Here is a 25,200-nt window from a genome sequence, read left to right as displayed (position 1 = left end):
AATAAAACTTTGATAGTACCAAATTTAAAATGCCCTTTTGATGGTTAACTCCTCAAGTGTGGATGGCTGAGCAGGCTCCCCACTTCAGAAAAGCCTTATTTTGGGACAGATTTGAAAGGAGAGCCTGTATCAAGTCGAGGCAGGTCTTTTGAGATTCAGCTGTTGTCAGCATGACTTCCTGTGCTTCATAGACCTCCACACTTGACCGTCCCTTTGTATGACTTCTGCACATTTGCAAATAAGTACAAAGTTAGCCGTGGGGCTTAATACCACTAATGTCTAAATACAATAAATGTGGGTGAATCTTGGAACGGAAGGAAAAAAGAACAGAAACCTGTGTATTCAAGATTTTAATATTATTAATATGTATACTTTAGGGTTTAGAAATATAACTATTAATGACAAAACTTCCACTGGAGTAATTATCATTTGCTTAGCCCCCCTCCCCATCAAATCACTGAATTACAATATACACGTTATGTTACAGAGCAGATTTAAATCTGAAAATAATATTAAAATAAATGCTCAATAGATAAAGGTTTTTTAATCATTTTTATCATTTTCTTCACCTACTGTATTAGCCGTCTGTGAGTTCTGAGCACACCCAAACAATGTAAAGCCATTTTCTTCTAAACTAATTTAAGTGCAAACATTTTTTTTTTCTTTAAAAAGACTATGATTGCAGCATCCAGCTTTATAGATTCAGGTTTCGAGATCGAGGATGATAAAGCCAAGTGCAACAAGGCAGTCCTCAACCCTCCTTTTTTGTTCCATTCTAGTAGTTATAAAACAAACAACATAGCTAACAAAATCAGTGCAAAGTTGTTGATGGGAATTTTCTAGTCAACACCTATCCACATTATGTGGACAGATGCAAATTCTTAAGCCCATGCACTTGGTTATAAACAGGACAGTTCACCCAATATTCATATTTTAGTCAATAACTCTCAGCCCCAGAGCCTAGGCCAATGCACCAGGTTAAAAGAGTTAACACATTATGAAAACGGAATGAACTATCCCTTTATTCTCAAGCCACAATTGACCGGTTTGCATCTAACAAAGCCAAGCTTGAATTCCAAGGAGGGGGGGGGGGGGGGGGGGGTGAGATCCGAGTCAGAAATAAACACAATAATTCTAAAACATTGTAAAACTTCAGGAGACAACACATTAGCACAATAGTCCAAAATTGCACCACACTCCATTCATCCTCTAGGTCAAGTGAGTGATCATGAAAATAATAGAAAAGCAATTAACATAAATGGGGTGGGAAGGGGGAGTGAAAGAAAAAGAAAACTTGCAATGCTTGCGGGGTGAAGAGCAGCACCAGACTCTGGGTTGCAGGGTTCTTTAGCAGCAGAAATATTGTGGCTATACTACTGTTCCACTGGGAGAGCTGGCTTGGTTTTGGGATGACAATAAACCCTGGAAAAGGAAAACAAGGAGATTTGCATTGGGAAAGTTCACAAAGCAAAAAGTCAAGCAACAAATAATTAATAAAAAAAAGGAAAAAAAAAAGGTGCCTGGTCATCACCCTCCCCTGCTTTAATGAAAGGCCTGTGCACAGCAGTGAAAGTAGATGCTGAGAGAGTAGAGCTAAGCCTAATATTGTCTTTCAGAGGATTGCTTGATAGAGGTCCCTGTGTAATCGACATTTTATGACTGAGCCACTGCTGGTAATGCACAACAGATTGACTAATCTTGATAGTGCTTGATAAGTTATAGATGCAATGACTATTGACTATATAGCGCCTCACTCAAGCAAGTCCTCTCAAACACAGGCAATATGCAAGTATACAATAAATGCATACCCATATTGGGCTGTAAGCATTTGGCACGGAATTTGCAGAAATTTGTTTGGCAAATACAAAGGCCTTTGCATGAAAGCCGAACGCATAACAGGGTGTTGTTATGCGACAATCGGACAACCACTTTTTTGGTCTGTGCTGCTGCTAGGAATTTGTGTGTGATTATTAAAGTTAATGAACACAACTGATCTTTTCCCTCCTATAAAGCCTACACAGGAAGTCGCGAATATTATAGAGTGAATATATTTTCTTACCCTCGGTTAGCTTTGAAACTTAGGCCTATAAGGTTTGCATGGGAAAGCAGATGTACATGAAACAGAGTTTGACATGTTAAGATTACTAGACTCATCTGCCTGAGAAGTCTTACTCTACACCTACAAAATGCTACTGAAAATGTCCACACTTTATTGTAAGGTTTCAGAATACATCTTGTTGCTCAGTTACATCCAGAGCAAAAGATGACCAGCACTTGTTCGCATTGAAATTCCACACATTTTCTACATTAAAAAGAACTTACCACTTTGCCAGGTCTTGCCCATGTGCAAATAAATCCCTCCTGACAAGCAGTCACTAAACAGTCCTCTAAAAATATGAGTACAGTCAGTCTCTCGTGTGCTATCTTTTTACAGATGAGGGGCTCCAGTAGGGGTACGTCCTCCATGCGTGGGCACAGCAGTGTGCCCAGAGTCTTAGCAGGGTCCGTTTTGGTTTTGGTCAGCAGGTTGAGCTTGTCGCTGCTCTTGCTGCTGATGTGGCCCATGCTGTGGTTGCGTTTGTGGTCCTTCTCGTGGTGGCGCTCCTTCCGGTCGTGGAGTGACAGCGTGGCAAACTTGCTCACACCCGTGGCGATGGCACTGTCCATAATTCCGCTGCCGAGTCCACCAACGCCACCACCGCTGCTGGCCTTGTTAGTGTTGTTTGCCGTCGTGGTGGCAGCTCCAGCCGAGTGTGGCAAGCTGTTTGAGCGCGGTAAAGTGGCTGGAAGGGAGTTCACACCAGGCGTAGTGGCACTGGTATTGTTGCCGTTAGTAGCATTACTAGGGTTGTTAGTGAGTATTGTGGCGCCCGCAGGAGGGCTAGTAGCGTTCATGACATTAGTGTGTGTCCGTGTCCGCGAGAGCGGGAGGTGGGGGAAGAGAATGTCCTCGGTGAGATCCCAAAGGCACAGCTGAGTGTCCTGGCCCACCGAGCCGAACCGGTAAGTTACACTCACAGGCCGGCTGTCTGTGGAGTTGCGCTTGGAGAGCCGAGACTGTGTGCTGTTGGCCCTGTCTCGCCCAAAGTGGATCATCTGATCCTGAAAGTCCTCGTCACTGCCACTGAACTCCATGGGGTCACTCTCTTCCACGCTGGTAGTGTAGTGATCAAATGCCACTACACTCACCCACGACTTGTGGCCGTGACCACGGGCGATGACCCGGCAATCTAGGAACGACCACACAGTCACCAAGTCGTCCTCGCCACCCGCAACAATGTACTTTCCATCCGGGCTCCAACATACGCACAACAAGCCGCCAAAGTAGCTCTTCATGGTGCCGTGGAGCTCCACAGCGTCAAAGTTGAACACCCGTAGGAAGCCATCTTGACTTACACAGGCTAGGAACTTCCCATCGGGAGAGAAGGCAAACTCGTGCAGTGCCCCCTCTCCCACTGTCCATTTGAGGAGAGGGTTCCGCGTGGATTTGCTCTTACACGTGTGCACGGAGTAGTTTTCTCCCTGCTTGAGGAGCTGGTAGTGTGGTGCCGTGGTGCCACAGGTGTGCTCCACGTTGTACAGGTACATACTCCCGCTGGCATGGGAGACCAGGAACAGGCTCTCGGAGCCTGGCACCCATTTCACACATGTTACTCTGGACTTGTCTATTAGTCTCTGGGGGGATGCAGAAAGGATGGTGGATGGTGAGGACAGGGGGGGTGAAATGAATTGAGAAAATAAGGGAGGAAAACACAATGTCAAGTTATATTACAGTATAAGGACACAGGACGATGCAATAAACAAATGATGATCATGTCTGCTTCCATATCAGTAGAAGCCCAAGTGTTTTGTTCCAAAGTTTATGTAAGGAAAATGAAACCATAATAGTAGTGTAGTGGAATTATTACAAATGAAATATTTCAGATTATTAATACTACAATAATTATTTAAATATAAACTGTAAGTATAAGTATATCATTGCTTGTCTTTATATGTTCAATCAATACAGTAAGATATACTATACTTATGTTATTCAATAACGCACCAACCTCACTGAGACAAACTCCTGATATGTGCAAACACACTGTGTCACAGCAGAAATCTGTTCCTTTATTGAATAATTAGCAAACTACGTACATTTCCATGTTTTTCTCCTTCATAAAACATCCAGACTATGTAATAACTATGTGACAAGCATTATATGCCACCATTTGACAAACATAGTTTAATCAGCAATACAGAATAATAGTGAAGGATCAATACATAATATTGATTTTGCCTGGTACCTGGCTGACCGAATACGGGTTATGTAGAATTTGTCCAATACTAAAACCCAATACAAAAAGCTGTGATGTCAGACATCAATGCATTGTGAGCTGATTTTCTGACTGCGCCACATACAGAATGATGTTGTCTATTACAGTACGATTGATTATATCGCAGTCATTTTTGTCCAGCACTGAAAACTGCCAGTAAAGAACCTGGTCTGAAATGGAGGCAGTGCAACTCTAGATAAAGTTACAATTGTGTCTGATGTTGAAAAGTACAGCATTATTCTATCCTTTCTTCTTCCGAAACTTACTTCCTCATTGAAGAGTTTGCTGGTCTCCTTCTTGATAGGGTCAATTAGCTGCACCTGTCCTGCTGAGAAACCCACCAGCAGGGACACGCTCTCTGCAGTGGCAGTGAGGTGGTTGAAGTCATGGCAGGTAGGCTGTGTTCCCTTGTAGATACGCTTATCTATAGGTTTGCTCAAGTCAGCAGCCTGCAGAACACACACACACACACACACACACACTCTTAGTGGATCTACTAAACGGAAGTCAGTTGGATCTACTAAACGGAAGTCAGTAACCTTCTACTGTTTAAAAAGGCATTGACGCACTTTATCTTCAAGGCAAGTGAAAGGTAAAGGAACCAGCACCTCAAAATAAGGGTACAGTAGAATAACAGAATTTTACATTACTGTATGTAGCCTAATCACTTTTTTAACAATAATATTGTGCTGCCTGCAATATATAATCGTCTACGCTGGCACACAGATAACCCCCATATAACAAGTCTGCTGGTTAATGATTCACACTTTACACCTTAAAGGAGGAGTTCACCCAAAAAATGACTTATTTTCTATCAATTGCACACCCTATGAAGCCTTGAATCCATGGATTCTTTTTTGTTTTTGTCGCATTCCTAAGCTAATAATTTGATTCCCGTCTCCTACCGGGTAATGTATCCAGTAGGAGACACAAAGTAGATTATTTGTGTCTCCTACCGGAAATACACACGGTCATCAAATTATTGTTTTAGGAATGTGACAAAAACAAAAATAAATCCATGAAATCAAGGCTTCATGGGGGGTGTAATTGATAGAAAATAAGTAATTTTTTGGGTGAACTCCTCCTTTAAGTGGAAAGGAAAATACTTCCAGTGGAAGATGATGATGACTCAGTTCTTCCTCTGATTTTGTTAGATGTAACAGTACAATACTTCCAACCCTGGTCAACGGTTTTCCGAAACATCATCATCAGACAGACAATCTCATACAGGTAGTTCAAAGAGCCTACTAGCCAAGATACAAAACATTACTGCCAGACTCAGTCTATAATACAGGTGGCAGTCTTCTTTCTCAACTTAATGGGAAGACAGAGATAGTCAATCACTTCCCTACTCCACTTTCAGTTTTACAAAAGAAAAATTACATTTGGCAGCAGCAAACTCTACCCCAGTCTGCAGGAAGAATGCAGACTAAGTGGGGGCATATTGTGCAATTTGAATGGGTAGTTAGCAAGGAGTTTCTTTGATCTTATATAGAAAGGGAACCTCTATAGCACCAGTAGAAACAAAGCGAGCATGATCAGCTACCTACCATAACATTACATCCTTAGAATGATCCAAGCAAAACACTGAGTCCAATTGTGGTACTAGTGATCCATCAGCATTTAGGCAAATAGCCCTTTAAACTGGCAGACCACAGTGATGTATTCAACCAACATCATTAACGTCACATCAATTCTGAACTGAAGTGACACGTTGAACACCTGCCAGCCACCAACAGGTGTTATTTATTCCAGTCAAATTCCCAAGCTGGCATTAAAGTCAAATTGTGTGTTTTAATGTAGTTGTCAATCAGATTCAAATCTAATACAGTCTAGAGCAATAGTTCTCAAACCTTAAAATTCCATGGTCTCTCCTTAACTCTGACCGTATACAAATGGAACCAAATGGACCGGTCAGAGTTACAGACTTGTAAGGGTAAATTTAGACCCCCCCTGACGGAACCCTGAGTGTCCATAGAATCCACTTTGAGAACAACTGGTCTAGAGTACATGGACGGTGGCCTCCATCTATCTGGCTGGATTTATACTCCGGCGTACCACGGTGTGCGTCGCTCACCAACAAGAGCTGATCTACAAGCGAAGCCAACGACGGGTCGCGGGATGCGATCATGTAAATCAGCTCTTGTCGATCAGCGCTTGTCGGCAAGCAACACCGTCCTACGACGAGGTATCAACACACACCAGGCTCAAATAAACGCAGATAGTTATAGTTGACGTTAGCTTATCCAGGGCTTGTTAGCTCTGGTTAGCTTTCAAAGTCAAACGCAGTCAAAAACAAAAACAAGTACCTCGAAAAGAACACCTCAAAGATAAACCAGCATGTTGGTCTTTTACATTAAATGTCGTTGACATCATTGTCGTTTGCCGTGAATAAAGCAAAACCGAAACAACCCTTTACCTTCCGGACGCCTTTGTAGATGTAGAAGTAGAGCTCACGGCCCACATTGAAGCAGACCCTGTCGCCGTTGCCCGACTGGTCGTTGACGTTGACGAAGGACACCTTGACGGGGTTGGAGCCCTGCGAGTTGAAGGGCACGCGGTTGGGCCGGCTGTACTCCGAGTGCGTGAGCAGCTTGTAGACGCCTTCCCGGGTGGTGAACTGGGTCTTGATCTCGTTCATCTCCTTCCCTCCTCCGCCTCCGCCTCCCTCCGCCGCCATCTTTGAAAATTAGACATTCATTCCGTTTCCTCCTCGCGCGGAGGGCGTGCGCGGGTCTTACGCACCGGAGTGCGTGCGCGCCCCCGTTTTTCGTACCGGTAACTTGAACGTTCGCCCCAAAACACACTCGCCCCCATTTTTCTTTGGCGGACCGCTCGCCTCCAGCGGTTCTTGTATTCTTTACGGTTAGAAATAAGTGTAGGGTTATGCATAGTTTTACTGAGTTTAAGTTTAGGAATAAGGTTAGGTTTTGGCACCGTTTTGACTGAGGTTACGTTTAGTAATAAGGTTAGGTTTTTAGGAGTTCACTGAGGTTAGGTTTAGGAATAAGGTTAGGTTTAGTTTACTGGGGTTACGTTTAGGAATACGGTTAGGTCGTTTAGGCATAGTTTACTGAGGTTATGTTTAGGAATAACCATTCATTCATCCTTTGAAAACGCGCTAGCGTATCTCCACGACCACACGCACGTCGTGCAGGGAATGATTATCATATCCCTCCGGAAAAAAAACTAGAATACACCACTGGCACTGGGAATAATGTTAGTTTTTTAGGCATGTTTTACTAAGGTTACGTTTAGGAATACCTGGTGGAGACCATTCCGAAGTTGCCGGATTTGCCCCGGGGCGACTGTGTTTCGGGGCGAGTGTTTTGGTATTCCTCCCGGCCACCACCATCGCAGCAGCAAGAGACTTGATTTTTGATTGATGGTTGTTGCCAGAGCCTTCTAGATGGCACTGGTTGTTGCGATACAGTTTAAAAGTATCTCTAGGATGGAGAACAAAAAGAAATGGAAGAAGAATTTGGAAAGTAAAATGCTTAAGTAAAATATGTATAATACGACTTTGTACAGTCTTTGTTTCCGTCATATATTTAAATGGGGAATCATATATTTTGAAATCATTAATGAAAAAATATAGTTTGGTGTGGTATCATTAGTGAAACAAATATTTGGCCCAATTAAGAAATTAAAGCAAATGTGTTAGTTAGTTCAGCAGTTGCCTGACAATTGGCTAACTAACCAATCATGGCTCAACCGTCCCTCTGGACTATGGCTCTGTATTGTGTACGTCAAGTTTCTTCATTGTTTACGTTAGAAAACGAACGTACCGTACGTACATCAACTCCCAAAAAAGCTTCGGCACTGAGAGTTGTATTTCTCTTGGCTGTGAAGGACTCATCTGCGTGCGTCACATCAAACACACCTGTTACAGTACCTGCAATCAAGGTTGTTTGTTAAACAGGTTGATCTGAACCAGTGCGACAACTTTTAACAATAAGTTATGGCACCAAGGAGGAGACAACGGCTCCATTCTTTTCCAGGTAGTATTATTTTGTTGTCGACATGGTATTGTTTTCATGTGATTGTTTTCTTAAATTGTGAATTAATTCCGTGTTTTTCCATTACAGGTCACAATGATGGAAGTGGTGGCAGCCAAAATGTTGACAAGCTTGCTTTCAAGTACATGGTGAGAGTGTTTGACTGAATGCTTAGAATTCCATTTATCCTCTATGTTGGAAGAAACAATGGTTACTGATGGTGCAAAACGGCAATGGCTGTGTTTGATAAATTATATCAACATAAATGTAATTTGTCTGATAACTGGGTCCTGTTAACAAATTACAGTGGAACAGTAATCATTTCATGCTTTCCTATGTTTTACTTCTCACAGACATGTGAAAGTGGTAATGGTTTACAGCAGGTAGTCATGATGGAAGAAAGTTATACAAATACTATGTGCAAGGCCTCTATTTTGCAATCAGCTCTTTAACCCATAAAAACCAGGAAGGCATCTGTTGTTACTGATTGTCATCAATGCTAATTTCTTTTTTAGCATTGGCTATTCAAAAATAGCAGATATACAAGCTCACAGTGTGTCACTTTGTGCTGCACTGCAAGCTTGTACATCTGCTATTTTTTAACATTTTTTAAAAATATTGAAAGAACTACTGGTTTAGAAGGCATTTGTAGAATCGGTCTTAATGGTTTAAGTGTTTGGGCATAATAAAGTGTAGGTTGGTTCATACTGTAATTCACTAACATGTTGCTGCCACACTATGCAAGCGTGGAGTGATAGTGGGCAACTTTGGTTTTTCACCAGATGTGTAAAGTGCAGTCAAGTACAGACTCTGAGTCGGAGATCAGTCCAAGATGGTCGGACACCAGCACCTTGGTATTTTTATTCATTTATTTGTATTTTTGGGTGGGCACACACACACACACACACACACACACACACACACACACTGTAGCCTACTTGCTGAGTCAGTTCTGCTGATCAAAGATGGATAATTGATATACATGAAATCACCTGCCTGTATTTTCAGTCACACATACAGAATCAAAATACGGTTTCAGCATTGTGAGTGACAACACATGAGGAATTGTCTAATTGTACAATCCTTGAATCCTCATAGTCAGCTGATGTATTTTACACTGCATTATTTTAGCTATTATACATGGAGGAAAAGCAGTACCATCTGAATAAAGTATTTTTAAAACATTGGATAATTCAGTTACACTACACTAATCACTACTACTGTTGACAAACCCAACTGTAAATCAACCAGCAAGTGCTTTGTGATTGGTGCAAACCCCGTTTGAAACCACTTGTTGTTGTTGACGATCAGGGATGTGTGAGCAGTGCCCCAGAGAGTGGAACTGTTCAGAGGACATTGCTGTTGTCACATAAGCCAGCGGCACGACATCCCTGTTACACTCAGGTAAGCTTCTCAATTTCTAAATCGAACCCATTCACCAGAGAGAAAAATGTGTTCTGCAAACCACAAATACATTGAATCGTAAAATGTTAAGGCAGGCATGCCCTCAGAAGAGGGTTTGGGGCACACCCAAGAGGGGCACAAGGCGAGTGAGTGCCCGCACGAGCTGTGTGATGCCCGTGCTGATGACTGAGCATTGTGCAAGTTGCATACCGATGGGAATCAATCATAATATACTTCAAAATTGCACATAGTGCTTGACTTGGAAATCTAGGAATAGGTCGACACGGTGAGCATCTGGAAATTTTGATATGCAAAGTATTTTGGTGCAGAAATTCAATGTATTTTGTGGTTTGCAGAAATTTACAATGTCAACGTACGTTTTCCATGTTGACCAGGCTGTCTTAATCCATCCAGTTCTGTTGCATAGACGTGTGTGTGTGTGTGTGTTTGTAGTTTTTGGACCCCTACGATGGTAGCTCAGAGGATTCTGATGAATCTAGTACCACCAGCAGGCGACCGAGGCAGCAGGGAGGGGGAATAGGAGGTTGTCGGTTTTTGGGCCGGAGCAGGCGATTCAGCCACCATCACTCTGCCCCTGCTTCCCTCAGAGAGTCGGTGAAGGATGGGATGAGAGATCCCACTGCTGACCCACCTCAACAGCCTCTCACGGATGTTCAGATGAGATCGGGAAGTGACTCTGAGCTGTGGGTCTGTGAGCTGGAGGCTCCGTCTTCTCTCACCGACAGGAGTGGCTGCACAGATCCTGTAGGGGAGATGCTCGGTGATCAGGCAGTGCAGGCTGGATCTGTGGATTCTGATGTACACTGCAGATTTGACGATTCGGGAGTGTTCACCACCCGATCCTCCACCCCCTGCACCCCTGTGGGAGAGATATCATTCCAGCTGCCCGATGGCACCTCTGAGAGATCCCCTAGCCCCTGCACTCACGGATCTCTCTACAAGAGGAAGCTGACTCTCCCTGGGGCTGAAGTGGTGGATTTGGAGGAGCCAAGGAAGAAGCAGTGTGTTAACATGGAAGAGGAGCAAGGAGAAAGGGTCTCACTCTGAAGTGTGTTGGGGTCACAGCTAGCCTGGCAAAGTCCAGCCACTAATGTGACTTAATCTTGAAATGTATGCCTAATTTGTACTCGTCACTCACAGAGTTGAAAATCACATATTTTTTAACGAGTGACATGGTCGACGTCGTATATTAACTATAAATTAGCAATCAGGCTGGCTATGCAACACAGAACTGTAACCATTAAGCATTTCAGGGGTACTGATTATACAGGGATCATTTGCAAGACTCTAGAAAGGTTAACTCTGAATCTAAATGGGCACTCTTCTGAGATGCCAAATAAGATGTCTGACTGAAGCTTTAATCAGTCTAATGCAAAAGTAATAACATTATGGCTTACAATTGTTTCTTGAATAATATACAGAAGTATGTTATGTAATTATGACAATTATGCACTATTTAATATTCACAGCCTTCACAGTGGCACTTTATTTTTGTTTCCTCCTTCAGTTCACGCATTCTTTGTAACCAACCAAATGCTTTGTTTTATGCAAAGCATTATTTGGGCAAGATAAATTGTAATTTTGTTGGGAGAATACTTCATATAATTTGAAGTTATGCACATGAATGTTCTATTGTATGTTAAATTGCATAGGGGCAGATTATGATTCGATTAAATAAAATTACTGGTTCTGCCAAAGCAATTTTACTCTTTTGTATTCATAAGCTTACCCACATTTATTATTTGATGGTAGTATTGGGGTTATCTACTCTAAAATGTCCTTTTTTCGTCAGAATAGTGCCACCTTTCTACTATCACATGTGCCTGTGTCAGTGACTAATTTCTGACTTCAGGCACATTAGGGAGCTTGTGTTAACCTTTTTAGTAACGCATGGGAACTGACTTAAAACATACTGTATATTATTTGAAAGCTCAGACCATCCTCCTGCTGGTTTACAGGTGGTTTATCTTGAATCAATTATGGCTTGTTTATACAGTAGTCTGATGTGTGATCTGAGCTGCCATCGGTAATGAAAAATAAAGATCATGGGTTAATAGTTTGTGAATTGGTTTAGTTTGAAATGTGTTACATACTTACTTTTGCATCTTAAGCTCATGTGGCCAAGGCACTTAAAAAAAATTGTGAGCCATGTCATCGTACCACTGTGCATATTCGTCCTCTACCAAAATGCGAACAAATTGTTACTTATGTCTTGCTATAGCCTGGTCTGTAGGCAGCTATGCATGGCAGGGTATTCCAATCAGTTCTGTGTATTGATATCTGAAGAGTTAACCTAGCTAGAAGCCCCATTAGCAGCCACTAGAGTCCACGCTGCTCCTTACACCCAGCTATGGGGTCACCAAAATTAATAGCGCAGGCATGCAAACAGCCCCGAGGTGAAAAAGGTGACCATGTTTTCTTTTGGGTCAGGTGTCACACAATTGCCCTATTTGGGTTCAAAAAGGTGACTGTAGCTGAAAAGTGACACTTTTGCATGTCTGGGTTCAATTTTGAAGCTGCCGGTTATACATAACTATTATGGAAAGGGCAGGGGCGCAGCCATGGGTGGGCCTGAGCTCGACCACCCAATCTATTTGGCAAATATTTTTTTTAGCAAAATCAGGCAAAAATATGAATTAAATAACATAACCCTAAAACCGAATTAAAGTAACAAAAAAACGCCCAATAACCGCACATTTTCGCGCACGGGTCGGGTACACATGCACGCCCAGCCTATACTAGCGTTCTGGCTGCGCCACTGACATGGGGTCACTCAAATAGTTATGATTCATCTGACAGGGAACATTAATGTGCTCGGCTAATTTCATGGGAATCTTCCCACTAGATTTTAGGTACAAGAGGACATGGGGTCACCAAATTTTGGAGCCATCCTCTTGCGATGCACAGAAAATTCCAAGCGCTATTAAGCCGGTGGTTTCCAGTAGGTCTCATTTGGGACAGAAATGGTGACCGACAGCCACCCTGCCACTAGCATTGCAAAAAACTTAAAAACTGATGGATAGATTTTCATTTAACTATGGGAATGATCAGTGCACTGGCTATTCACTTCACTTTTAGGTTGAAAATCTCAACATAATAATTGTCTCTGAAACAGATCTCAACCAACAAAGGTGTTGCTTTGTGACATGTTAAAAAGCATTTGCACCCCCAGGTGCGTATTTAATTGCTACCTGGATTTAAATCATAGATTCTTCTTCTGGTTCTTAGACAACCGCCCAAAGACCAATCTAGATGGAAAAATAGACCAAAGAAAGGCAAACCAAGCATTCTTTAATCCAAGAAACACGAAACACGAAGAAAACCAAAGATCAATAACCAAGAGACTATGTTTAAATTAATTATGCAGTTTATTTTGATCTATCGTTGTTCCATCATAAAATCACATGCAGATTCTTTCATAAAAACATTGCATTACTTTCTCAGACTTCCCTTCACATTTATCATTTTCTGCCAACTTCCTCAGACCTTCCTAGCAACTTTCCAAAACAGTGAAAATGGATACAAAAGATTAAAGTTCCATAACTGTTACCAACTATGATTCAAAATTGGAATACAACACAAACGTTTTAGATTTGACTACATTACGGTTAATGGCTGATAACTATGGGTCATTAAGTACGGTTAAATAAGACTTCAACAGTAAGATGTTTCCATCTACTCGTTGCACAGAACAGCAACACCACGCTCATAGAAGTTGTGTGGGTCCTCCTTGGCAGCGATGTCAAAGTCCACAGTGAAGATGAGGTCTGACCTTGTGAAGTTCAGATACACAGGCAGAGTCACCTGCAGGGAAGAGAAAGATGTAAATGTAACCATTTCAGTTTTTGGGTGGCATTACTGAATAGAACAACCTCACTGGAATTCTTTTTTAAAAAGGCTTGTGACCATCATTAGTGCCAGTTGGATATGCATTAGATATGTTCTGGCTTTTTACCATGTGTTTCTTCTCAGCATTAGCTTGCTTGATCCAGCGCAGCTGAGTGAGGGGCAACTCAGTAGAGATGGTGTTGGACAGGGAGAGCTTGTTGTTCGTACAAGTAGCCCCCTGCAGTTTCAGACCTAGAAGAGACATAGTACATGGATCGCATTAAGACAGTTTAACAGAAAATCTACGTAAGGACATATATCAGGACAAATACATTTATATGTAGATGACAGGCAGTAGCAATTTAGCATAGATAATTAACTAGAACTATTAGACCTCTTGCTGTACGCTACTAGAATTTGTGAAGGACATTTTCCTTTCCCTGATTCACAGTCAGCTGTTTCCCCCATTCAACCCTGCTGTGCCATCAACAACATTAATCCCCCACTCCCTCCCGGGTACTGCACACATGCTGGTTGTCCGACCTTTGATGCCGAAGCTGCAGGCATCCAGTGCAGCGCCCTGGGCGGTGGTGACATTGACCTCCAGACACAGCTCTTCCAGAGACCAGCTGTTTGCCTGCGCAACATACTGACGGGTGGCGGTGATGTAGGCCTCAGGCACAAACAGGAAGCCTATGCACACATGGATGTTCTGACAAAAAGAGAGTGGGAATGGAAACATGATGAGTTGACATAAACAAGAACTTGAGCAAAGCATTACAACTGCACTAGAGGAAACACTTTGCTGCCATTCAAGAGATCCCAAGCCTTGTTCTATACAATAATTATGTATGTCATATTCTATTAGGGCTGGGACTCGATTAAAAAAAAAATCTAATTAATTAGAGGCTTTGCAATTAATTAATCGCATTTTAATCGCATATCAATATTTGACCTGAGAACAGTGAAAAGCATTTTTTTCAAATGGATTTTGGCATACATCTTTAAGTACATGTACTCAAGAACGGTACTTAAGTACAATTTTGAGGTATTTGCACTTGACACTCGAGTATTTCCAATTTCTAATACTTTTACTTCTACTCCAGTAACTCCACTACATCTCAGAGGCAAATATTGTACTTTTATAGCAGATCTACAAGCACAAGGCATTGTGAGCTTGTAGATCTGCTATTTGCCACCACTAGAGGCTAGTAGAGTGTTGTTGTTACTGATATTTTATAGTAGTTTAATTAATTATTAATAAAAATCGCGCGCATGTGACCCGCACCGCATCGTGGAACTCCCCCCCCCCCCCCCCCCCTCCCCCTAAACGGGACAAACGCGCGCGTGGGGGGGGTGCATCCATTACAGATTCTGATTTGCCCAGCCAACATTATCAAGCAGGCATCATGTTTTTTTTGGCGATTAAAATGTTATTAATTGATCGAAATTAACGCGATAAAGTCCCGGCCCTATATTTTAATACAAGGTCTGCCATACCTTAAGTTCCTTAGCGCCCCCACTGGCTGCTCCCTGGGAGATCTGCTGCAGTTGTTTGATTCTCTCACTGAAGTCTGCCACCCACAGAATCACTGTCATTGTGGCAGGGACGGTGTAGCGAGCCCAGCTACGAGGGAGAATGCCTGGGGAGACAGACAGGCTCCACTGAGTAAAACAGGAAAACTATACAAGGAGCAAGTAGTTGCTGAAATAAAAAATCTGGAGGGAACATAAGTTGTTTTCCTCTCCATATACAGAGTGAACCTCAAGTATAAAAAGGTAAAAACACATATTTTACCTTTAACAAGGTCATTGATGAGTGTGCGTATGTCATTAGTCTGTTTCTTCTTGCCCTCGCACACCGCCACCACATCTGACAGATCCTGACGAATATCCTCCAGCATCTTGCCTCCCATCTTCACCTCACGTTCAAAGAAGCGGAACAGAGGATCCTGGAGAGTGTGTGTGTGTGTGTGTGTGTGTGTGTGTGTGTGTGTGTGTGTGTGTGAATGCATGTGTGTTGGGGTAGAAAACATCAACTTAAATAAAAATTTAAATTAACACTCAACAGTAGAGATGAGTGTGAAACAAGGCAGCATATAATACAAATATTTCTGCGGTAAAATGCACCAAACCAGAATAGGAAAGTGAGAATAGGAAAGTGACAAATAGGAAGTGGACAAGGCTTGCCCGTGGAGAAGCCAAGCCACCGTCTCCCATGCTTCCAGTTACCTTGATGTTCTCCACTGTGCGCTTGAGAGGGTTGACTGCTTGAGGTATGAGCTGAAGCCAATTGAAGGAGGTGGTGTGAAGGATTCTCATCCAGGCTGGCTGGGTGTCTGACGTGGACGTGGTGCGCTGCTTTTGCTCTTTCTCGTAGGCAAGGTCATCCTCATCCTCCAACATCTGCATTTTCAGCATCTTACCCATCATGTCAGTGCCTGCCCAGCCCAGCAGAGAGAGCCAGTGAGCAAGGAGAGGGGTGGGGGCAAGGCAGTGGTCAAGCCCATGGTGGGAGGTAGGGAGGTAGGGGGGAAAATAAATTAATTGTGGAACAAAGACACTTTGCTTTGCCTCTAGACGGTTAATAAGTGCTGCTGTGGATCTAAAAAATAAGCAGTTATGCCAGTCACACAAAAATGGAATTAGGAACGCATGCAGTATCACAGACAAAAATGGCTTCAGGCACAAACGTAACATGACTTATATTCAAGGATATTTGCATAAAAATGAACATTTTATAAAGAAAGACAGTGGTTCTTCAGGTAAACACTGAAATGAAGCAGATTCCACAGGAGATCGTGACAGGAGTAAAACACCACCAAAACAATGGAGAGGGAATGAGAAAATAAAGTGAAAATCAAGTGGTTCAAGGAGGATGGAGGTGTAGGGGTGAACCAATGGGTGGGTGGATGCTTTGTAGGTTCAACCGTGGGACTTGGGAGGCATGCATATCATTCCTGGGGACAGGGGATGTGATGCAGTACTAAAGGGGTCGGGGGATGTGTTTGGTCATCTGGTCTGCAGTCAGTAGGTCAGTGTCAGAGCGAAATGACATGATGGATGTGAAATACAGCTGCTGGAGGGTGAGGAGAGACACACCGCACAGCTCTTCCTTTGGACAGAACACCTCCACACAGTATGGCTATGAGCCTGCTATGTAAAACTCAGATGGAAGGGGATGCTATGAATATCGGCACAAACTATGAGAAGAGGAAACCAGAGGAATGGATGGAAGAGGGGGAATCTAGACAAAAGAACAGTTTTTAAGTCAAGACAGACAAATAGTATTCTGCCCAAAATCGAACTAACCAACACATTCATAAATACACCACTCCAGAAGTCTGTCAAAGTAAAAACACTTAATGTTGGAATACAGAGATTGGATGAAATGAGATTCGTGAATTAAACAAATGCTTCTCCCAGAGAGTCCACTCCATGCCTGTGAAAGAGCCACACTAATAAACCACATATTATCACATAGCAGGCGAGGAAGGAGAATGAGAGCAGTGTCGTGGTGATGCAACGTTATAAGATTTCCAGAGACGACAGCGGTTGACCGAGGCATACCAAAAGTGGTGAGCAGGACCTTCTCGGCGTTGCTAGGCAACCCGAGCCAAGACGGAGTCTGGGTGTCGGGAAGCATCTCCACCCAGTGAATGAACTCCTCACGTCTGGAAAACATAATGATAAAAAACTGATTAGGTGTCTTTTTAATTATTGGTGTCTGGCATTTCCATTGTTTATACGTTTTTCATTTTATTGCTGCATTATCTGCAAATCCCTTAGCAAAGCACTTGAGATGTGCTGTAAGCATTAAAGGGATAGTTCACCAAAAAGTTGACTTATTTTCTATCAATTACACACACCATGAAGGCTTGAATTCATGGAGATTTTTCGTTTTTGTCGCATTCCTAAGCCAATAATTTGATGACCGGCGGAAAGATGTTAATGTCTCCAGTAGGAGACTCAAAGTTGACACTGACACTTTGAGTCTCCTACCGGAGCCACCGCCGGTCATCAAATTATTGGTTTAGGAATGTGACAAAAACTAGAACTAGAATCTAGAATCTCCATGGGGTGACTAATAAATAGGAAAAAGTCATTTTGGGGTTGAACTATCCCTTTAAGTCACGTAGAAGTGCTTTGGCAGATTTTCCCCTTTATTCCCCAGGTGTCAGAAGCAGCCACTGACCGGATGCCCTCCGGCATCTTGATGTCCTTGTGTCCATCCACTTTGAAGGCCAGTTTGAACTCGCTGTCAAAGCTGCGAGTGGTGAAGATGCGGTCCAGGAAGGTGTTGAGTAGCCGCTGGTCAAACTCGTTGTCGATGCGGCCACCGTAGATGGACTGGGCCATCAGGGTCTTCAGGGCGGCCCATGGGATCTTGTCTGGGGCGATGTTCTGACGACCCTGTGTGCGTGTGTGGTGTGAAGGAGATATCAGCCATAAACCGTTAATGTTTTATCAATGCCAAGTTGTCAGATTTGATGTATGTCATGGCATGAATGTTTGATTCTGTCTGACCTTAGCAGTGTCATCCAGCCAGGTGTCCACAGTGTCGCAGGCAGAACGCAGATCAGACTCTCCAAACTCGTATTTCTTGGACCAGCCCAGCGGGGCGTAGCGCAGACGCTCCTGGATGACAGCATGGAACCAGGCCAGCAAGAAGTAGAGACGTGCGCGTTCGTTGGGGGCCTGGAATGAGAGGGACGAAAAGAGTTGAGTGACGATTATCTGTCTTTATCTATGAATAGGTTGAACAACATGGACAAACGAGGTTTGGAGGAAAGCATTTAGAGGTTAATTAAGCGTGTGTGTGAGCTGTTTTTTGTTACCTTGCACATGCGTGCCACAGGGATGTTGCTGAAAGTCCTGAGCATGTTAGCCTTTACACCTGGAGGAGGTTCAAACACAAAGATCCTACCGGCACGCAACAGGTTCACTGGCACCTGGCAGGAACAAACAAATAGCATTAGAAGTGAAACTCAAGAGAATATAAAGGAAAACATGGGGCTAACAGTGTTCATGAATTTGTAACTGTTATAACTGTTGATAATCACTGAACGCAATTCAAGAGTGACACAGTTTACCTTGGGATTGATCTCCATTGTAAGGAAGAGCCTGAAGCTAGCATGTGGCTGCATGGAGTGGAGCTTCTTCTCCAACTGCATCAACCAGCCAGGGGCCAGGTGGACGTTCTCCAACATCACCCACCTGCAGGAGGAGAACCGTTAGGATAGGACTGGACATCTTGAGAAGGCCAACACACATTTAGAGAACATTACTCACCTGCCAGACTTCACAGCGGTATTGATGTCTCTGTCAGCCTTATTGAAGCCCTCAGCAGAACCTTTGGACAGAGAAGAAGAAAGATTTATATAATGTCCTTATCATCTCATTTATGTAGCCTAAGTAGGATCAGAGCATTTATTTACTGGAGAGTACAACGTGTCCGTTTACCGATGGAGATGGAAGTGATGTGTTTGTTCTGTTCTGCTGCCAGATCTCGGACCAGGCCGCTAGCATCGTAGCCTGGTACAGAGCACATCAGTACTGGAATACTGGGCTTCACCTACACAGGTAAGAGAAAAACAATCGTACATCAGGGAATCCGAGTGAAAACTGCGATTCAGGAGAATTTTGAACAATTGTGAATTGTGCGTACACACACACACAGTATAGGAGCTTTGACAGTAGTATGCAGCATTACACTTCTTTTCTCCATTTTGAGCTCTCCACTCCAGCACCTACGCCCCCCACTAAATTAATTGAACAATTAACCTCATTATCCACAATGTTAGCCAGGTCGAGGGGCTGATCGATGACGGTCATGAAGCTGTCTCCGAGCACCCTGGACACAAAGATGTGTGCCATGGCCAACAGGCGGTCTGGACGGAAGGCATGGATCAGCAGCAGCTGGTGTACCGCCTGGCCAATGGAAGCTAAGCAGGAAGTGGCCATAGGACGTACACACAGGTTAGAAAAGGTAATAGTGTAGAAAACTAGAAAAGGCATAATTTCTGAGTCCAGACCACTGAGAATGTTATGGTGTGCGATTACTCACAGGACTGCTTCTCCTCTGACCATAGATAAGGAACAGACAGCTCAGGGGTGTTACTCTCCATCCACATAAAGAATTGCTGAAGTCACAACACAACAAAGTTTATGTCACTTTTCATTTACATTCAAAGAAAATATATGTTTGCCCTGAATTCTTCAACAAAGAATTTGTCCATGTTTCAGTTTAAGACTGTCTGCACGAAATGAACCGAACTACAAGCAAACAATACGCCACAAGTATAAATTGAACTTTACCTCATCAGCCTCGACTTTGTCCACAAGGTCTTTGAAGACCGGCACGCGGCTGAGGCGGATCATGGCCTCACACTGATCAGTGGTCAGATCCTTCACTTTGGGCACATGCGTACCTGTCAACACGATCTCCTTACTACGGAGGAAGTGATTGAACTCTGTGTCGTAGGAGGGCTCACTGTGAAAGAGGATTTAGTTTGTAATGGTGAGATTTACGGTTCGGAAGTTTAGTTTACTTACATGCACAAATATAAATAAAATCAGACTACTATTAAAACAAACTGTTGGGGGATAAAGAGAGCAGTATGCCAGCGTTTGCATCTTCCTCTTACTTGGTGATGCCCTTCAGGTTGATCCTAGCCAACAGCATGGCAAATGTGATGTGGTCCTGGTGTAGCATCCCTCTTGCCACCCGGTTAAACGCCACCTATACAGAAATATTAATATGGAGTAAGCCAGTGGTTCTCCAACATTTTCATATCAATTGTCCCCAAATTAATGCATTTGACCGCAGAACCCCACTTGAAGATTTTTTGCCATTGACCCATAAGATAAGTTTTGTTGGTTTTTGTCAAGGTTTGTCATGATTCTTTTTTTAAATGCTACAAGCTCACAACGTGTAGCATCGCAACACGGGGGACCCCCCTGGAACCCTCTCAAGGACCCCTGTTGGTCCCCAGACACCACTATTGAGAACCAGTGGACGAGTGGAGTAAGCAAGCTTCTGCTGCATTACAGCGTCAATCAGTCGCATTATTTAAATACATACCTGGAACAGGTCCTTGGTGATGAGCTCAAGTCTCTGGGTGTGGTCAGTAATGCCCTTGAGGTCTGCGTTCTCGTACAACACTGTGTGGTACGTGTCCAGGAAGAAGTGAAGAGAGTACTGGTACAGGAAGTGCATCTGAAGAAGCAGAGAGACATAGCATGGTTGGCTAATAGGCATCACATGCATGTTGTGGTTTGTTCGTACTCGAAGGCTCCTTAGCTTGATGTGTGAGTGAGAGAATGATGTTAGAGTGAGTAAACGGATCGGGTGGGGTGTAGGGGCTGCAACTATCGATTTTCTTTATAACTTTTTCGATTAATCAAATAATTGAGGAGCGTGTTTTTTCCACATAAGCGTTATTTTATAATACTTCTACGGTGTTGTGCAAAAATAGTGAAAATAGACGATTAACAAGTTCACATCTTAGAGTCAGGTTGCAGATCTGCAAATTTTTTTTGGGAAACATTTAACGTAAATTGCCAAATTTTTGTTGATTGATTCTTTTTTTATTAAAATATCGCTTACTGTAGAATCTATTAGTTCGATTAACTCAAAAATAGCACATCTGCAATTTCTTTTTACATTTTTGAAAAAAAAAGAACTACTGATTTGGAAGGCATTTCAATATAATCTATTAGTTTAATGAACTGTTCCACCCCTAGTGAGGGCGTTAGTGTCCAGACCTGGTTGAGGGCCTCCATGGTGAAATAGATGCTGCTGCAGGCGGACGACAGAGACAGGTACTGCTGTGACACCTCCTCCACCTCGGCCATCACGATGTCCGTCTCCTCCACCTTCCTGGTGACCTCGGCCGCCTCCTTCTTCAGGTTCTCCAGGGTGGTGATGATGGTGTCGTCGTCGAGGATGCGACCCTTGACCTCATTGAGTGCCTGCAGCAGGGACTTCTCCAGTTGGCGAAGACGCAGCTGGAATTCACCTGGGATGTACACACACATCGCCGTTATTTAACGCTACGATTCTCAACCTGTGGGCCGGGGGCCAAATAATTGGCAAAACGCTAAGATTTTAATGATACATATAAAATAATCTAACCTGGAAGAAATGTATTTTCATTGTGATACAGATAAATAGGAACTTCAAGTATACTATGTTAGTTCCATTGATCAAAGCGGGAATACAATCAATTGATCATTAAAATTAAATGCCCGCGGCCCACCCATCTGATCACTTAACTTAGGCCGGTGGCCTAATGCATATCAGACTGGGGGTCCTTGACATGAGAATGCAAATGATGAGTGATTTGACCGTATGTAAGGTCCTGATGTCCTTACAGCAGGGGTCTTCAACAGGGGGTCCGGGACCCCTAGGGGGTCCTCAGAGTTACTGCAGGGGGTCCGCCAATTTTTTGTGTTTACATTAACCACTTGAACCTATAGCATCCCTTTTCTGGAGGAGAACTTTTGCCAAAAATAGCTGATCTACAAGCTGAGCTTGTAGATCTGCTATTTTTGGCAAAGACGTATAGTTGTAGAGGGAAAAAAGAGCAGAAACACTATTTTATACAATATAGAGGGGGTCCCTGCTTCATCTCTCTCCCTCAGCTAGGGGGTCCCTGGCCTGAAAATGTTGAAGACCCCTGCCTTACAGTATTGTACATTGTAATAGGGCCAATTCTTAATGCATTCCTGGCATTGACAGAGGCCAAGTACTGGATACTCATTATACTTCAAGTGATGACTTTTTAGCCCATAATAGAGCCCACTTTCCTTCCACTTAGTAACTCTAATCTATACTTTCTGTATATGTTAGTGTTATTTCAACCATCTCTCACCCTGAAGCTTGAGGAGATCAGAGCGCTTCTCATCCACGTCGGGCCTCTCAGCCTTGAGGACCTCGTTCAGACACTGGCTCTGCAGACTGCTGCGTGTCACCGTGAAGTTGACGAAGGTCACACGAGAACACAGGTCTGGAGGGAACTCAACCTGCATGGATTAAAAACCAGGTAAACCACATCTTAGCCGCAAAGGCTTAATTTAGAGATATATGCTGTATTTGGAACTAGCTCATGTAGACTGACAGATGTTGTTCTTAATTATAAAAGGGATGATGTGATATGACATGTATTGAAGGCGTAAACATTTGTTTGTGACCAAATACCTAAGAGCTAAAATCAAGGACAGATGGAAAGCCAAATGACAAATCAGACTCACTGTTGGGTCACGCGTGGAGAGGAAGATGACGAAGGAAGGTGACAGATCGATGTCCTGGTCTCCCAGGGTGATGAGGACACGTCCTCCAGTCCTGCGGACCTCTCTGTTAAGCACTGGGTTCAAGATTGGGTCGTAGCTCTCCACATCCTGACAAAGAGAAGGACATCAGGAGGGAGACAAGAACGGTGAATGCAGGATGAAGCAAGTAAAACACTTGAGTAAAACCATCTACAAGAGTTAAGTGCCAAGCTCAAGGGCACAGGGGCTTTTACCTGGACCAGTAGCGGGTTTCCAAAACGCAGAGCACTCTCCAGGTTCTTCCTGAAGGCGTCGTCCAGGAAGCTGGTTCTGGTGATCTTGCGGTCCTTATACTCGTTCATGATGAACTCCGTGGCCTGGCCTGACGGATCGATGATCAGAGGGTACCTGGAGAGGACAGGGAGAGACAACAGCAGGGCTGTTACTGTTAGCTCAACTCAGGGCATGTTCAAATAAAATGAAAACTTACCTCAGCATATTGATACATTTTTCAATGTGGTGTTTTTGGTGTTTTTTTTTTCTAAACACAGTGAACACTAACCTGTTGAATCTCTTCAGCATGATGGCGTTCTCAGTGCAGAGGTCATCAGCTGGGAGAGAGTTGGCCTGCCAGCGGAGCCTCTCATCAGCATTGGACAGGTACTCGGTCCTTGCGATATCCGTACGGAACTAGCAGTGACATGCAGGAGAAAGGCTGTTATGCATGCTAAAGAGCTAGCCCTCTCATTAAGAGGTGGCCATATTGATGTGTAATTGGGTCAAATGTATCTCAGTGAAGCTCAGTGTCACCGCATTAACTTAGCTCATTAACTGAAATGTTATTTAATTAGCCGATAACCCTTTCCCTATTTTTTATGAGGCAGCAATGCTCCCAATTTTGACATCTGCACAAACCTGGCTTACCTGGCTTTTCCAAGCAATCAATAATTAGGGTTTCAAGGGTGCCGCTGGCCTAGCGGTTAAGGCGCATACCACATATAGGTTCTAATGAAGGCTCTAATGACAGCGAGTCGCAGGTTCGATTCCCGAGCCAGACTACCTTTGCTGCATGTCACTCCCTGTCTCTCTCCCCGTTTCCTGTCTCTCTCTACTGTGTACTATCAATACAGGCAGAAAAGCCAAACAAGTGCTAAGTACCTGAATGTTGGCCTGCTGCAGGTGGTGAGACCAGGTGGTGAACAGGTTCTGTCTCATCTGCTGTTCAAAGTAACCGGCGTAGGCTACGAAGGCGGCAGAGAGCAGACAGTCCCCGGCGATAGTGGACATCTGGTTCTTGAAGGTCTCGCTGGTCTGCTCCCAGCGCTCCCTCTCTGCCGACAAGCTCTTGAGCAGAGCTGTACTGCGGTTCACCTGGGAACAGAACACAGAAAAGTAAAGGTAAGAATAAGGGACACAAGACCTTCTGGTGTAATCACAGAGGGGTACGCAGGCAGGACTTACAAACATGCAGACCTCAGATACTATGATATGATGGAAGGGGAGGAAAGATTCAGGAATCTATTGTGACAACGCCGTTTTTTGCTTTATACGTGCAACACACGTTGCTACCAGTGCGCCCAAGAGATACATATTGCACGACTGACAATAATTGTACATTATTTGCATCAGTGATAATGTGCACCCTGATTGTGTGCCAACACCATGATCATTTTCCAAACTGTGTGTGTCATTACGTGACAATTTCTTAATGCTAGTGCTTGACTGGATGTGGGATGAGCATTTACCTTGGCCTCAACTGAAGCCAGGTCAGATTTGATGGCCTGAGCCTCTGAGATGAGGACGGCGTACTCCTCTTTGTAGCGAGCAATGCTAGACTCCAGGTCTCTGATCATCTGCTCCACTTCCTCCGACCTTGTCTGGTTTTCCTTGGCATCGTCCTCAAGTTTCTGCAGCTCATTACGCAGGGGCTCCACACGTTTCAGCATGTCAGCGTAGTTCAGCTGTAGGAGAGTGGAGGTATGTTGAGGAGTCACACACAGAGTCGTCAGATAAAACATTGCTAACTGAATTACAGGGTTCCCACACATTTTTTACAATAAAATTTCAAAAATGTTCCATAACTTAAGTATTGTACCCCATTTTCAGGCCTATAGCATTCATATGGTGCAATAATGAGGCTTTTACACCAGTGTGCCATCAATGCCCCAAGACAGACTCCAGCAAAGGCGTCACGTGATCAGACTCGAGCAAAGGTGTCACGTGACCAAAAAAAAACCAACAATCTACAAACTAACAACGTATCACGGTGCAACATGTTTGTTGGCTTGTAGATTCATTATTTTTGTCACCTGACTTCCTGTATACATTTAGGCCACAGGTATGTCACATAATATGCTAGA

The 25,200-nt window shown here is 43.5% G+C and overlaps 2 protein-coding genes across 2 annotated transcripts in view; both read right to left on the bottom strand.

Annotated features, from left to right (window-relative positions):
• Positions 1-337: 337 nt before the first annotated feature.
• Positions 338-6,996, bottom strand: wdr20a (WD repeat domain 20a; the record flags this gene model as incomplete). The annotated part of the gene is made up of 4 exons (XM_080413733.1): positions 338-1,422; positions 2,323-3,675; positions 4,583-4,765; positions 6,736-6,996. 4 exons carry the CDS (start codon positions 6,994-6,996, stop codon positions 1,369-1,371), a joined length of 1,851 nt encoding a protein of 616 aa, XP_080269859.1. The 3' UTR covers positions 338-1,368.
• A 6,092-nt stretch (positions 6,997-13,088) lies between these two features.
• Positions 13,089-25,200, bottom strand: part of dync1h1 (dynein, cytoplasmic 1, heavy chain 1) — a 45,714-nt gene continuing 33,602 nt past the window's right edge. Inside the window, exons 54-78 of the mRNA XM_080413222.1 lie at positions 24,586-24,801; positions 23,999-24,211; positions 23,403-23,530; positions 23,095-23,248; positions 22,823-22,969; positions 22,444-22,594; positions 21,335-21,588; positions 20,652-20,786; positions 20,215-20,309; positions 19,886-20,060; positions 19,635-19,710; positions 19,352-19,512; positions 19,031-19,142; positions 18,860-18,920; positions 18,661-18,784; positions 18,406-18,519; positions 18,095-18,265; positions 17,763-17,980; positions 17,138-17,241; positions 15,800-16,008; positions 15,366-15,519; positions 15,068-15,210; positions 14,111-14,279; positions 13,695-13,819; positions 13,089-13,543 (exon numbers count right to left, since the gene is read on the bottom strand). Coding sequence (XP_080269348.1) covers positions 13,415-13,543; positions 13,695-13,819; positions 14,111-14,279; positions 15,068-15,210; positions 15,366-15,519; positions 15,800-16,008; positions 17,138-17,241; positions 17,763-17,980; positions 18,095-18,265; positions 18,406-18,519; positions 18,661-18,784; positions 18,860-18,920; positions 19,031-19,142; positions 19,352-19,512; positions 19,635-19,710; positions 19,886-20,060; positions 20,215-20,309; positions 20,652-20,786; positions 21,335-21,588; positions 22,444-22,594; positions 22,823-22,969; positions 23,095-23,248; positions 23,403-23,530; positions 23,999-24,211; positions 24,586-24,801 — 3,738 coding nt within the window. The 3' untranslated portion in view covers positions 13,089-13,414. The remainder of the gene's footprint in view (positions 13,544-13,694; positions 13,820-14,110; positions 14,280-15,067; positions 15,211-15,365; positions 15,520-15,799; positions 16,009-17,137; positions 17,242-17,762; positions 17,981-18,094; positions 18,266-18,405; positions 18,520-18,660; positions 18,785-18,859; positions 18,921-19,030; positions 19,143-19,351; positions 19,513-19,634; positions 19,711-19,885; positions 20,061-20,214; positions 20,310-20,651; positions 20,787-21,334; positions 21,589-22,443; positions 22,595-22,822; positions 22,970-23,094; positions 23,249-23,402; positions 23,531-23,998; positions 24,212-24,585; positions 24,802-25,200) is intronic.

The sequence above is a fragment of the Gymnoscopelus braueri genome (assembly GCF_963280865.1).
Source record: "Gymnoscopelus braueri genome assembly, chromosome: 19".
NCBI classification, from domain to species: Eukaryota; Metazoa; Chordata; class Actinopteri; order Myctophiformes; family Myctophidae; genus Gymnoscopelus; species Gymnoscopelus braueri.
This window is presented reverse-complemented; position numbering and strand designations above follow the sequence as displayed.